Raw genomic sequence first — 16446 nt, forward strand, 5'->3', positions numbered from 1 at the left:
CATATTACAATATTCAAAAAATGTATTCAGTATATATATAAAATATAAGATATGTAAAACACTTTTATCATTATTCTATAAAATACAAAATAAAGATAATTATGTTCAATATCTGTATACTCAATAAATAATAATTAACTTTGTATTAATTATATAAGGATAAAAATAAGAAAAGTATAAGACATTTTTCTTCAGTGATATATATAGTATTATATGTATATTTTTCATTTATTATTTTGTCATATTTAGTTTGTATTTATTTGACACCTTGTATACGCCTATGTTTTCTCGGACATTATATTGCAGCCTTGCGACGAAATTTCAGTCGAGGAAACAAGCGCAAGCATCGTTTGTTTACAAACTTCCGATGACACACGTACACAGACCACACGTCAGTGTAGTGAGTTACCACTACAAACAAATGCGTACACACGGACCTACGCGGCGTAGGCTACGCCGATAATGTCGCTTCATTTTTAGTACCATCGAAATGATGGCGCTTTCGCGTCGGAGTTCGGCTGCCACTCCAGCATCCCCTTAAGACTTTAAAAAATATTATTTTACACTTTTAAAAGCATTTTTTTCTCTATTGTTATATTGTTTTATAATAATGTAATTATTTCATTTTTTCTTGTCTTTATTTTTTTCTTGTTCTTGATTTTTTTTGTTTTATTATATTAATTTTTTGTAGGTTTTTTTTATTAATAAGAATAATTTTTTAAGACTTTAAAAAATATTATTGTACACTTTTAAAAGCATTTTTTTTCTCTATTGTTATATTGTTTTATAATGTAATAATTATTTTATTTTTTCTTGTCTTTATTTTTTTCTAGTTCTTGATTTTTTGTTTTATTATATTAATTTTTTGTAGGTTTTTATTATTTATTTTATATTTTTATTTTTTTTAAGCAGTAATTTTTTATTGAGTTAATTTTTGTTTTTGTATTTAATTTTTTTTTACAAATATAATTATTTTTGTGCTAGATAAATTTTGCAGCAGTCGGGAGTCTTTTTTTTTATAAAAATATTTTTTAAATATTTATTTTAAACTTTTAAAAGTATATTAAAAAAAATGTGTTTATTCTACAGCTGAAAATACGTCGGTCGATCGTAATCGTTCTAATTCTGCTAAAGCATTTTCATCACATGGATGCTGGAATAATCTTTTCTGTTTTATTTCACAAATCGCTAATCCCTCTAAAGATTTGACACGACTAAGTGCTACATATGCCTGGCCTTTAACAAATATTTTTTTGCCTAAATATATTACAGCTCTTTCAACTGTTGTACCTTGCAATTTATGAACTGTGACTGCCCAACTTAAAATAACTGGAAGCATTGTTCTTTCTACGTTTCCATATCCTTTATTACCTTGATAAACAACACTAATTGGGGAAATACCAACCCAATCGTTAGATTCCTTTAAACTGTTTCCTATTGTAGGATCATCAAACTGAATAAATATTTTTTTAGGTAATTCGCCCTCTTCCAATTGATCTCTTCGTAAAGCCGGCCATTGAAATCCACGTACGATACCCATGCTGCCATTAACTAAACCTTCACTAACATTTAAATTAGATCGCAACATTACACGAGAATCTATTGCGAGTTTCATTGTATGTAATAAACCACCCGTATTATTAGGATCAATAGGAATTGCTGCTGCAGGAGGCCTTTGACCATAAGTTGCAGGCTCTCTTGATTCATCTCGAGCGTTTATAACATATGTTTTTTGTGTCTTTGCTAGTTCTTCGATTATTTTATTATTATAACTGTTAACTAACTTTCTAGTAGGAAATATACGAATAGCTTCACCATCGGCAAATTCATTGATTAAAGGAACGTATGTTTTGTTTAGTAACATTTCATATTGTATTATATTCAGTTGCCCAACTCGCAAATTATTTAACAAATCAATAAATTCTACATCATTTTGTTGACGCATATTAGTCTTTAATTCACATAAACCAAAATATCGCCATAAATGTGGCTCTCCTTGAAAGCATGCAGATTGTTTAAGACACCAATTTCCTTTTACAGGTGGTAATTGCATAATATCTCCAAACAATAATATATTAACACCACCAAATAATTCATTATTATTTTTAAATTCCTGAAGACAAAGATGAACTGCTCTTAATATTTCATATGAAACCATTGATATATATTTCGTCAATAATCAACTATTTAATATAGCGCCATTTACGTCTGGCATCTTCAAGACGCTGCCCTGTTAACTGTCTGTATACTGTAGGTTTTCCTTTTTCTACTGCCAAAAAGAATGCACAGTGTAAAGTACGTCCATTAATTAATCTAGCTGCGACACCAGTAAGAGCAGTCACTTCGACGAACGTCGGTTTAAATAAACGATCTATAGTAGGGGCATAACATCGTTTAATCTGTTGTACTATCATTTTTAAAAGAAACGTTTTCCCACATCCTGCTCCTCCTGTAATAAACAATCGTAAAACTTCAATAACTTGGCCTTGAAGTTCTTGTTTAATATGATTAGTAATTGTATTGAATAAATGAGATTGTTCTATATTCATACTTCTAACATTTTTTTCAATTTCTTCAACAGATATAACATGATCTATTTCATTGAAATCATCATGCAAATCAAAATCAATATTATCATCATATCCTTCTACTATACAACGTGCGCGATCTTCGTTTCTTACTGTGGAATGTGCATTAACTTCATCATTATCAAATGCAACAATTTGGGCTATAACTTCTTGTAATTCCCGTTCTACAAATTGAAACTGCTCAATATTCTGTTCTCTACGTAAAGGTCGTAATAAATGACGCTTTGCATTAAATGCTTGTTCTGCTGATTCATATTCTTCAAGTAATTCTTCCTCTTTTCTGAAAGGAACATGGGCTACTAAATAACTATAGAAATATGCTTCTCGATTAGCAGTTTGAACAAAATATCGCGTTCTTAAAACTGCATGTCGTGTACGTTTTTTCATTTTTGTACCATCTTGCAAACGAATGTATTTAGTTGGAATGACGACATTATTTTCACCATAAACTTCAATATCTCCATCTTCTTCATAATTATCAAATCGTGATACACATTCATATGCGATAGCAAATTCAGCTAAACTGAGATCACTTAAATTCTCCGGACGTAAACAGTAACGATCAAATATATTTGCGTATATATCATTCATATAACCATCACAACGTAACATACGATAACGTTCTCTTGGAAAGCAAGTGTTTAGAAAAACAACTTTTTGCGAACTATCACGTAATTTTAAATGACATAAACGGAATGCGCATTCACAAGCAGATACTTGTCTATGTCGAAGTATAGTCATTGATACAGCAAATAATTATTTTCTTATGTCCCCACCGTATCTCTGCACTCTACTAATTGCATCTTTAATAGCTTGACCTACATCTTGAGGTTCGTGTTTAGCTGCATATTTAGCTATATAATACGCTATACCTGTAACATTCCCACAAGGTTGTAAGTCCATGTTACCACTCCATAATTTAATAATTACAGAATTGTAATTGTTAACATAAATATCTGAAGAATTACGTTTTAAAATACAAAAACGTCCATTATGACGGATAGCTTCATCTGGTCCTAGCAACTTAGTTTTATCACTAATTAATCTAGGAAATCCAAATCGACATTGACTATGTTGTCTATCTTTGTAACATGTAGTAGTATGTTTATGTACTTGAACGCGTGCTATAAGTGAATCTAATGCCTCATCTCCTGTATGAGATGTACAAGATACAACTTTATCAATAAGAGCAATACCATCTGGAGTTTCAAATGGCGGGATTCCTTCATTCCAGCATAACATATGTAAATGTGGACTACCTCTATTTTGAAATTCTATTCTCCACCAAAAATCTATTAATTTTCCACCTAATAAAGTGTTGTCATTCTGTAATATACGCATAATAGCATGGACACGAACCATAAAATGTCGAGATAATGCTACCGGATGTTCAACAACTAAACGTTGTTTTTGATCGAATGAAAGATCATCTACATTCTCTTCTTTTCTTCCTGCTGCAATTAAACATGCTTGCAATATATCTTTCCAATTTAAATCATTGCAACTTAATGTTAAAATCCATTGTGGGGGGCCTAAATTACGCACCATAGCAATTAAACCACTACATGCGGTTTGCCAGTAAGCATTAGAACCACGTAAAGCTCTCATATTGATATGCAAATTTTGTACAAGACCTTCTGGTATATTATTGCCTTGTCTTAGTCTAAGACATACACCAACATTTTGTCGAGCTCGATAATATTCCATAACGGATAAAGAATAAAATAAATAATCATTCCGCTGAAATCTAGAATCCTGACACATAATGCGTGCTTGAAAATAATCTAATGGCGTTATAGAATATGGCCGTGATGGCTTGTGAAGTCCATTTCGTCCTTTTGGAAAGAGGAAAAACCAAGCTAACTCTTCAGCTCGAAGTTCAGTATACATTTGTATGGGTTCTGTAGTCTTCCGTCGTAATGTATAATATGGAGCATTTTGCACTTCAGCGTTTTCAATAACAGATTCAACATCAGGTATAACTTCATTAATGGGTCGTAAAACTGAGGATGTTATAATACAATTATCATTATTCCTATTTTCAATATTTTGATCAAATTGTGCAATGTTCTTGTTATCAATATTTTGATCAAATTGTGCAATGTTCTCGTTACATTCATGAATGGGAATATTTAAACGAGTAGTTTGTGTTTGATTGTGTTCATTAGAATGTATACAAGGACAAACAAAAGTTATAGTATATTGATTACCGAAAGTATTATTTGAAGATTTTGGTATAGTATTTTTCAACATATTATACATTGATAATATTGTTGGAAAACGAATCAGACATGCTGTACCATTTTGTGCTGGTCTACCTTTTGGTCCTCTTGAATGCAAATTAAATATCCAAAAAGTATTATTGAATTGAAATATAGCAACGGAAATTCCATTGGCAGTTAATATTCCATAAATTTGATCTTGAAAGAAAATACTTAAAGCATTTCTCAAATTTGGAAATCCTTCAGCGCTATTATCATTATATAAATGTCCTGATATGTTTTCATTATTAGTGATTAAGAGAGTAATAATATTCCCAAAAATTTCAATATCTCTATCTAGTTCATCAACTGATAAAAACTCTCTGTCAATTTCAGCAAAATGAGGCTCATTGCGCTTTAATAGACTTTTTAAATATAACGCATCTCCTATCAATAAAATATTATCAATAAGATTTCTTGTCCAAGTCGAAGGACAATGTAATAAACACATAGCTATTGCAACTACTGCATTCGCCGTACATTGTTTTCCTCTTGTTAAATCAGAAAATATCTCGTAACCTTGATGCATAGAACCTCTGATAATTGCTCTGTCCCCAGATATTTCTATTAAATCTATCTTGCTTACTTCTTGAGTTTCTATAGCAAAATTATTTATATTCCCATAGTTAATTATATCATTATCTTGTGCTACAATTACTTGACATATTTGTGAAATGTCAAAATTTGTAGCGTCAAGATTAATATTAACGTTTTGATATAAAGGATTATTTTGAATTAACCACGATAAAGCAGCTGATAAATTCTGCACGTTTACTTGAAATTGTCGGCATTGTTCAATATTTTCAAGTTGTTCACATACAATAATCATGCCTGTTTCTGCAACTGGTAATGGTAATTGTTCTGAGATTTCTTCAACATCACGTGCGAATAAAACAGCTTGCCCTCGAAAACCTGATTGACCAAATCGTCCACCTAATTTAATAATTTTTATAAATGGAACGATTCTTGATAAAAGTCTTTGCTCCATATCACTTAAATTTCTTATAACGTCCGGAATGTCATCTAAAAACATCCCATATAACATCGGACATTCTATGAATATATATTTTTGTTCCATAATATGAAAATAATATCTTGTATGTCAAATGTTTATACATTACATGTACATAATTTGGATGTATATCACAATATATGACATGTATATTTATTAATGTACTTTATATGTATATATAGTACAATGTATGTCAAATGTTCATACATAATATGTATATACTTTGACGTACATAATATGTATATATATTGCTGTACATTATATATACATACAATATGCTATTGCTAAGTACATACATTGCACATACATAATTTGTATATACTTTATTAAACGTAATATGTATATACATTAGACATACATAATTTGTATATACTTTGATGTATATAATATGTATATATATTGCTGTACATTATATATACATACAATATGCTATTGCTAAGTACATACATTGCACATACATAATTTGTATATACTTTATTAAACGTAATATGTATATACATTAGACATACATAATTTGTATATACTTTGATGTATATAATGTGTATATATATTGCTGTATATTATATATACATACAATATGCTATTGCTAAGTACATACATTGCACATACATAATTTGTATATACTTTATTAAACGTAATATGTATATACATCCCAGCAAACACAGAATATTGCAGTAACATTGCAGCAATGTTGCAACATTGTAGCAACATTACAGCAATATTGCAAAATTGCCACAATGTTGCTGCAATGTTCTGTGTTTGCTGGGATTAGACATACATAATTTGTATATACTTTGATGTATATAATGTGTATATATATTGCTGTACATTATATATACATACATTATGCTATTACATTGCACATACATAATTTATATATGCTATACTGTGTATTATGTATATTTATTAATAGATATTATAGTTTATTTTATTATTTATTATATTATTGTATATGTGTGAAGCTCTGGCAATTTTAATTAACTTTTCAACTAACAAAATGAATATTTTTTTATTGCATTAGGCCCAATGCAATAAAGAAAAATATTTAAAGATAGGAATATTAAATAATATAAGAAAAGGAAAAGAAGAATTTATTCTTTTTCTCTTATTTAATATTTATTCCTATTCCTAATATTTTCTCTGTTATGCGTTGGACCTTAGGCCGGTATTCATAGTCCGTTCTTATATTCAAGATTGTCTTAAGTACAGACTTATATTCGCTCTCTTCGTCAGACACAATCTATGTGTGACGAAGAGAGCGAATATAAGTCCGTATTTAAGACGATCTTGAATATAAGAACGGACTATGAATACCGGCCTTAGTATCAGATCACGTGTTCAATCACGCATGCACGTTTCGTCGGGCATATTAATCCCTGCAGTGACACTCCACGTGGTCTGTATTCTTTCGCGTCAAAGTTTCTGTGTAGTAATGATACATACTAATACATTTCAACATTTTACATCATATTATTAGTTTATTCTCTTCGATTATTAGACGAATCTTTCTCAGAGTAAGTACTACAATACATATATTTATAACTTAAATATTTATTTATCCTGTTTAGTCTAACCTCTAATTTTAGCCATGGATAAGTTAGAGAACAAAAATAAAATAAAGTTTCACAGAAAACTTAAAAATAAATTAAATCGATCTCTAGCACTAATTAACAATAATTCTGTATCACTTTATAATTCTCATATCAATGATAACGTTAGAAAAATTACAATTGATAATATTGCTACTGATAGTACAACATTGCATACAAACTCTTGTTATAATAATGATATTAACGTCAATGTTCCATATTACAATGAGTTATCTAATGATGCCGAATCATCAAATAATATTGAATATAATAATAATAGTGCCAAAAATGATGTATCGTTAACTTCAAAATTAGCTACATGGGCGGTAAAAGATAATATAACTTTATCGGCGTTAGGAAATCTACTTTCGATAATACGAGAAATACCGGGATGTGATAATATTCCGAAAGATCCGAGAACGCTTCTAAAAACACCTAATAAAATAATTGTAACACCTTTAGGTTCCGGAACATATTTTTATTTCGGTATAGAAAAAACGTTAAATTTATTTTGTATAAAGCATGGAATCAATATCGAACAAAATAAAGAGTTTTTATTAGCAGTCAATATTGATGGTTTACCTTTAAGCAGAAGTTCTAATAGCTCGTTGTGGCCTATTTTATGCTCGGTAAAATCAATAAAAATTCTTATAAAACAAGTATTTTTAGTTGCTTTATATCATGGTTCAGAAAAACCGAAATCTGCTAATGATTTTCTTAAAGATTTTGTAAATGAATGTATTCATCTATCAAATAATGGAATATTAATAAATTCTTTTAGATATAAATTCCGAATTTTTATGTTAGTTTGTAATTCACCTGCAAAATCATATGCTTTAGCTATTAAAAGTCATACAGGCTATTTTTCTTGCACAAAATGTGATGAAGAGGGTGAAATGTTTAATCATGTACTATGCTTTACGGAAACAGAACGTTTTTGCAAAAGAACCGATATTTTATTTAGAACTGCTGCTCAAGAGGAACATCATATTGGCAAAAGTATATTATTAGATATACCAAACTTTAATATGATAGACAGTGTACCAATAGATTATATGCATAATCTCTTATTAGGTGGCATGAAAAGACTTTGCCATAAACGGTATGGATGGATTTATGGTAAACCACCTCATAAATTACAAGCTTCTAATGTAAATACAATTTCGGAAAATCTTCTAAAATTAAAGCAATATGTTCCTTATGAATTTTCAAGAAAAACACGTTCTATACTTGATTGTAAGAGATATAAAGCTACGGAATTTAGATTTTTTTTGCTCTATGCTGGTCCTATTATTTTAAAAGACGTTTTGTCATCTAAAATTTACAATAATTTTATTACATTAAATCTTGCAAGTTCCATAATGATAAGTCAATATTATTCGAGATTTGAAAACTATGTATTATATGCTCATAATTTGATGAAACATTTTATTTGCCAATCTATTAAAATTTACGGTCCAGACTTTGTATCACACAACATACATAACTTCTTGCATTTAAGTGATTGTGTAAAATTATATGGTTTACTTGATAATTTTAGCGCTTTTCCTTTTGAAAATTACATGCAACAATTAAAGAAAAAGATTCGCAAATCTGCTTTACCTTTACAACAAATCATACATCGTGTGTTTGAGGAAAGTAATATTCAACATAGTTTTTCTATTACGAACAATGATTCTGTAAAGCTATTGATAGAACATTCCAATGGTCCTTTGACAAATAATTGCACATTTCCACAATACAAAAGAATACAAATAAATAATTATTACTTAGATATTTCAAAAAAAGCTGATAAATTTGTAGAATTAAAGAATAATGTAATAGTTAAAATTGAAAATTTTGCTTCTTGTGAAAACTCTATATGTTTATTAGGCTATAGATATAATAAGCAAGGTAATTTTTATTCAAAGCCATGTTCATCATCCTTATTTAATATCCAATATATAAAGAAGGAAAATAACTCACTTGAGGTATGGAACATTGATTTTATCAAAAGAAAATTGGTAGTGTTACCTTACAAACACAAACTTGTTTCATTTCCATTGTTACATATATAAATTATTGCTAATTTTAAATTGATTTAAAAAATGTATAACATTAATTGTGCTAAAATTTGTAATAATTTTTTTTTAATATAATATATAAATATGTGTATTATTAATTATTATTAATTATTATTAGATTAATTTTTTTCATGTTTTACGTTTTAAAATCTTTACATGCATAAAAATTTTATTCTTTATTATAAATAAGTAAAAATGTGAAATTAGTTGTATTCTATAAACTTGTTTATTTACATATTGTAATATGTAATATGTATTTCTTTTGTTGTAAAATATTCTACAATAACCTAATCGTGATGACAAGATGAGCTGGATTGTCGTAAAATTTGATGGTGAAGAAACAGTAGAAGCTGTACCGAAAACATGGTATATCGAAAAAAATTCACAATGTTATTGGCCACCTGAAGGCACTGTGAAACATGTTATAATAGACTTTATAAAAAAGAAACATCAACCTGCAGCAAATTGGATGCTCTATGAAGCAAGTGTTTTGGGCATTTATGGTAAAAACACACATTTTTATATATATATTATATATATATATATATATATATATATATATATATATATAAATAAAAATATATATATATATATATATATATATATACAACACACACACACACACATACACACAAATATGTGGCAAATATATATTTTACACTTCATAAATCTTTTATGTATATATTTATATAACTGTATTGTATAAGTATTAGTGATATCTATTGCTTATTATGATAATTTATTTAACTATGAGAAATACAAATTCCGCATTTATTTCTCATTTTTATCTAATTTAATTGAAATAAATAAATAATCTAATTTTAATTGAATTATAAGTTATTTTATTTATTTAAAATTCTATAATTTTTTATAATTTTTTAATAATTTTTTAATAATTTTAATAATTTTTAATAATTTTTTAGATAACTATAAAAAAGCACAACAGAAAGCTAATAAAGCAAGAAATACAAACATTCTTTCTTCCAACAATGAAGAATTGAAACAAAAAAAAAAACATGATAGGAAAAAGAATAGAAGGCCTCAAAATAAATCTAATAGTGAATATGAACTGTCCTCTGAAACAGAAATATCATTAGACGATTCAGTATACCCTGACGTTCCAATTGAACAAATAAATTCAAGCAATAGTAAGAAGCAATAGTAAAGAATATGATGCTAACATAAAATTACATTTACGTAATAAAAAAAAATTAAAAAATATTTTAATAAATATTATAAATTTTATTTATTATCTGTATTCTAAATATTTTTAATGAAAAGTATTTTTAATAAAGATAATTTATATTAAAAAATGCAAAAATATATAAAACATATAAGAAAAGTTTAAAATTCTATTTGCACTTTTTTTTATTTCTTTAAATTAATACTAATTTAATATTTGTAACAGCTATTAATCTATTAAAAAAGTATATAATTATATAAAAAAGATATATTTAATTCTTTTTTAGGCATGAGAGTAGAAAATAACACTCGTAAGAATAATCAGTCAAAAGTTATTACTCATGATACTACTTCTACTTGTGGTATTACTCTTCCTACTTCTAATACTGCATTATCATATAAATCTGGCTCGACTTTAGAACAAAATACTTTCGAGAGAGATAGTTCGTATTTGATATATTTCACAATTTATTACACTATAATTACATAAATAAATATAATTTTGTAATTAAATTCTGGAAAAAATATTACTATACAATACTTAGAATCAATTATTTACATTTTAGAATTTGAAAAACGAGTTTTCAGAGAGTTGCATCTTCTCAGTTTAAAAATTGATGATATTTCTGAAGGTATAAATGCTTTATTAAAAAATAAAGCAGATGAAGTAAAACAATCTGTATGTAATGAAATACCCGAAATTATACAATTATTTCCATTAAATGAAAATTCTTTGGCTGAATTGGAAGACTGGTTAATGAATTCAGAAGATAATAAGACAATTTTGGTAAGAGAAATCAAAATATTTTTCTACTAATGTACAATAGTGTCAAAAAAATAATAATATTATATCATATTTAATATTTTATAATTTTTTAATATATTTAAATTTTTATGTCTAACTTGACTTTATGTCTAACCTTTTTTTCATATTTAACAAAATCTGTAAAGATTATATATACAATATATTTAAAAATATAAATAATTTGTAATATATTTTATTTGTATATTTTATATTTTCTATATGTCACCTTTTTTTACATTTAAAAAGATTGTAAAAATTATACTATTTTATTTGATAATATTATTTAATTATATTATACTATTATATTATATACTATTATATTTAAAATATAAATAAATAATGATCTTATTATTTTAGTCTCAAAATTTAAGCCGTATTGGAGGGTCTTGTATTAAAGAAATCGTACGGAGAATAATGTATCGTGTGTTTACCAATGAAGTTGGTATGTCTTATTCTTGGGAAGGAGCTAAGAAAAAGAAAGTTTTCAAAAATTTAGCTGTTGCATCTGTTATTCTCTGTAAGTTATTAAATTATTTTTATAAGTTTTATAATTCTTTTATAATTATTTTTATTTTTGTCTTTTTCAATTTTAACATAAATAAATATAATAAAGTATATTTTTTGAATGGAACTATGTAAAATAATATTGCTTAATGTATGTATAATTAAAAAAACAAAGGAAACAAAAAAAATGTTTAAAGAATTGTTTAAAGAAATATCATTTATATTTATAAAAATTGTAAATAATTATCTTTATTTTTTATTTATATTATATATATATTATATTTATAGTATATTTTACTATTTATTTATTGATATATACACATATATACATCGACACTATTAATAAATTTATAATATTTTTGAAATATATATATATACAAATATATTTTTTATAATATTTTGTGAAAATATTTACAGCTGCTGTACGCCTTAATAAAAACGCTCAAGAATGTACAGATTCAGAAATAATATGTTTTATAAAAGCGTGGCTTGTAAGGAGTAAAGATCGCTTTAACAATAATAACAAAGGCAAAAATATAGCTCCTCAAAGAGTTGAAATTGAAGAATCAACTCATTAACAATATAAAAAATCCAGATGCATAATGTTCAAGGTTCAAAATATGTTAAGCTTTAGCTTTAATCTATGTTCGAGATTATACATGTGTGTATAATATATTTAATATAATGAAAATTTATGTTTTTATATTATAATAGAGAAACATTAGTTCTTCTATTTATTTTTGTGTTAAGTTACAATACTATATAGATAGATTCTTATATCTAATTGTATTATGATAAAAAACAAAGAAGAAATGTGCAATTTTTTTTTATTTTATGAAACAAAAAGAAGAAAAAGAATGCTTTAAGCAATTAATACTGTAAGCCTTTTTTTATTTTATGAGACAGATAGAAAGAAAAAAAAAGTGTAATAATATGTATGATTTATTATTAATTATAGTATTCTTTTCAATTCCAAACTTGTCTTTTTTTCTAGTTTGTTATATTAATTCTTTCCTTTTGTCATTCTATATGACTATTGCACACACACACACACGCGCGCGCGCACGCACGCACGCACGCACGCACGCAGGCACGCACACACACACATAACGCATATAATAATGCATGTATGTATATGACACGCATGATTCCTTCAGCTAATAAATACTATATATTTATATTTACAAATATAAAATCATTATAAAATAAGATATTCCATATGTTCATATGCACATTCAACATACAATAATACATATTATACAAGCTCACATATATGTATGTACAGATGTATGCATACAGAAATATCTTAATAAATGAATTTAAACGCATATCAGGGTATATATCTGTAATACATATACATGTGAGCTTGTATGATATATATATTATATGTTGAATGTGCATATGAACATACAGAATATCTTATTTTATAATAATTTTATATTTGTAAATATAAATATATAGTATTTATTAACTGAAGGAATAATGCGTGTCCTTATAATTAGTATATGTATACATGCTATATATAAAAATAATGTATATAAAGTATATACATAAACTGTACTAATAACACGTACATACATATGTATGTACTGGATATTCTATGTATGTTGTTCCGATTACATTTGCACATACATTTCATATTCTATGTATCAACACGTATAAAAAAGTATATACGTAGAATATACATAAATGTATATACTAGGTATATTATAATGTTTTATGATTTATATCTAATGTATGTACACTTTGTATACACATGGTATATACAGGAAATGTATATACATAATACATGTACATAGATTGTACTTATCATATACATATGTATGTATCATGGATCTCCTATGTACATTAATCCGGTTTCATTTGCACATACATTTCATATTCTTTATATATAAATTACATAAGGAAGTATATACATAGAATATACAATATACATAAATGTATATACATTGTATGTACTAAGTATATCTTAATGTTTTATGGGATAGCATTTCAATATGCTTGTGTCGGAACTTTTTCTTTTTTTATCAAATTGGCACAACGAAAACATGTAATTATATCGTTTAATTTATTTAATTCTTTAGGCAAAATATTCATAATTGTAGCAGACATTGTCGTAGTACATATTTGTTTCTTATAATATAATTTCCTACAAATATCACAGGCGATATCTGCAAAAGACCATATAGTTGAATGAAATTGTAATAATAATTTTTCTCTGTGTGTATCAATAATGGTTTGTTGTATTAACGGAGTTTCCTGATTAACCTGATTTTGTAAAATTTGAGGATTAGATGAGGGTACATTAACAATAATTATACGTTGCGAAATTAGTTCATTACTTATTATTGTACATATTCTTTTTTGCCTTTTTTTATGCGATTGCTTTTTCGCTTTCGTTTGTAAAATTTGCTTATTATTAGCTGTTAAAGAACATGTTGCTGCTTTTCGCGTTCTATATAGCAATTGATTTTTCGCTGCTTTACTTTTGCGTCCAATATTTTTTTTCTTTGTTCTTCGTGATACCTGAAGAAGAATTAATATATGTAATATTTATATTACAATTTTATATTAATAATAACTAGATATAAATAAACAATTTTTTATATATACATATAATGGGTATAAACTATAAACTATAAATAATAAAACACACAAAAAAATATTAGTAAATAAATTATATAAATATATTCTTGAATTTATTGATGCCTCTTCAATTGATGTCTGATGTCTTATTAAACTGATTATCACCTTTTTCTTGATTTTTTATTCTTAATTTAAATCCATCGATGTTGGTTTAACTAGTGATGGTTTAAGATTTCTTCTTTTTCAAGGTAAATTCTTTCTTTTTTCTGGATAATAATAAGGCGCATTATTGCTGCCAGTATGCACATTATATAAGTGCGGCGCAATCATGCTGCCAGTATTGTATATGTATAGCACAATCGTTCCTTTCTTCAATACATACAAATTATAATAATAATTATGAATGAATAATAAATAATTGAATATGATACTATATAATTATATATAATAATAATAAATAAAAAATTATTATATACTTACATTTCTTACTATTATGCAACTCCACATACAGCAAATATTTTTTTTCACTATAATCTTATTGTAATATTAACATATAATCAAAAGATGAGACATAAATAAATGATGTTAACTTTAACAAATATATATAATAATGTAAACTTATTCAATAAATATAAAATATATTATATATAATTCAGTTAAAAATAAAATATATTATATATAATTTAGTTAAAAAAAAATTTTTAAAAAATAAATAATATTTACCTGTTTTTTTTTTATAGAAACACCCATTTTTTTTATATGCAAATTCACTATTATATGCAAATGCACTATCACACTATGTACACTCGCGACAAGAAAGTTAATAACTAACCTAATCTGCAATGTCCGCGCCGCGCGCCACCATAAACTAATAAAAAATTCTAGTTGCTTCTTGTTGTGAGATCTTCCTAAGAGAAAGCGCTACAGTCACACGATCATTGAAAATTAGCTACAATGTCAAGACAGATACGATTTATTGCGTGATGATCGATAATTATAATAATAACAGTAAGTATATAAAAGTATTTGTATAAATATTTCTTATTAAATATGAATCATATAAATGTTTTTACAGTAAAAAAAAAGAAAAAAAATAACAATGGAAACACAGAATAAAGAAAATTTCGTGGAAACTCTTTCCTCGAAGATAATGAACAGGTTAGTTTCTCATTATCTTTCTAATTATTATTTATATTGATATCACTTTATATGATACATATTTGTATCTGTCAATGTATTTTTATTAATGTTTTATTTGTTTAATATGAAGAAGAACAACAGTTCATATTAATGCTTGAAAAATTTCTCTGTTAAGTTAAAGGTTAATAATATTAAGGTTAAAGTTTGCAACAATAGTACAATAATTAATACATTAATACATTAATTAATGTTCAAAACTTTAGAGAAATTGCTTAAGCATCAATATGAACTGTTCTTTATATTAATAATAATAACAAGATACATTGAGATACAAATATCTATCCATCCTGATAAATAAAGCAATTGACAGTAAAAGATAAAAAAAAAAAAAATTAAATAATAAATATATTTATTGTGTTTATTGTAGATCAAAAAATAAAGAACCTGAGAAAGAGTCACAACAAAATAAAGAACCTGAAAAAGAATCACAACAAAATAAAGCAAGGGAAGAAACAGAGTAAGTAATAATATTAACTGTTAACTAATTACTAATACTATTAATTATTAAAATAACCATAACTATTAATAACCAAAAAGATTCGTGCAATTCTATACTGCATCTTCTCTATTAATCAATAATAAATATTTAATAAATATTTATTAATATACACTCACCCGAAAAAAAAGCGGTACACTGAAAATGTGGGAAAAATTCA

General features: G+C 26.1%; 1 protein-coding gene and 1 long non-coding RNA gene across 5 annotated transcripts; one reads left to right on the top strand and one right to left on the bottom strand.

Annotated features, from left to right (window-relative positions):
- The first annotated feature begins 7060 nt into the window (after positions 1–7060).
- On the top strand, positions 7061–15623 carry LOC136997291 (uncharacterized). 4 transcript variants are annotated; one of them, XM_067347879.1, is made up of 8 exons: positions 7067–7257; positions 7360–7375; positions 9818–10016; positions 10437–10661; positions 10983–11138; positions 11262–11482; positions 11858–12017; positions 12422–15623. In XM_067347879.1, exons 3-8 carry the CDS (start codon positions 9818–9820, stop codon positions 12580–12582), a joined length of 1122 nt encoding a protein of 373 aa, XP_067203980.1. In that variant the 5' UTR covers positions 7067–7257; positions 7360–7375; the 3' UTR covers positions 12583–15623. The 4 variants fall into 4 exon arrangements, with proteins under 4 accessions (XP_067203981.1, XP_067203980.1, XP_067203982.1 ...); XM_067347880.1 differs by lacking the exon at positions 10983–11138 and having other exon boundaries at positions 7061–7375; XM_067347881.1 differs by lacking the exon at positions 10437–10661 and having other exon boundaries at positions 7072–7375.
- LOC136997295 (uncharacterized) lies at positions 14056–16006 on the bottom strand. The gene is made up of 2 exons (XR_010888102.1): positions 14347–16006; positions 14056–14272 (listed from the first exon to the last, which is right to left on the bottom strand). It is a non-coding gene; the product is annotated as an uncharacterized lncRNA (long non-coding RNA).
- Between the last annotated feature and the right edge of the window lie 440 nt (positions 16007–16446).

This window comes from Linepithema humile, chromosome 1 (assembly GCF_040581485.1).
Source record: "Linepithema humile isolate Giens D197 chromosome 1, Lhum_UNIL_v1.0, whole genome shotgun sequence".
In the NCBI taxonomy this organism is placed as follows: Eukaryota; Metazoa; Arthropoda; class Insecta; order Hymenoptera; family Formicidae; genus Linepithema; species Linepithema humile.

What these genes read in the sequence shown, in the direction of transcription:
- LOC136997291 (XM_067347879.1), top strand. Translation starts at nt 9,818, where the DNA reads ATGAGCTGGATTGTCGTAAAATTTGATGGTGAAGAAACAGTAGAAGCT. An exon ending in AAATACTTTCGAGAGAGATA is followed by an intron (nt 11,139 to 11,261) that starts GTTCGTATTTGA and finishes TTTACATTTTAG; the next exon opens with AATTTGAAAAACGAGTTTTC. An exon ending in TGTTGCATCTGTTATTCTCT is followed by an intron (nt 12,018 to 12,421) that starts GTAAGTTATTAA and finishes AAATATTTACAG; the next exon opens with CTGCTGTACGCCTTAATAAA.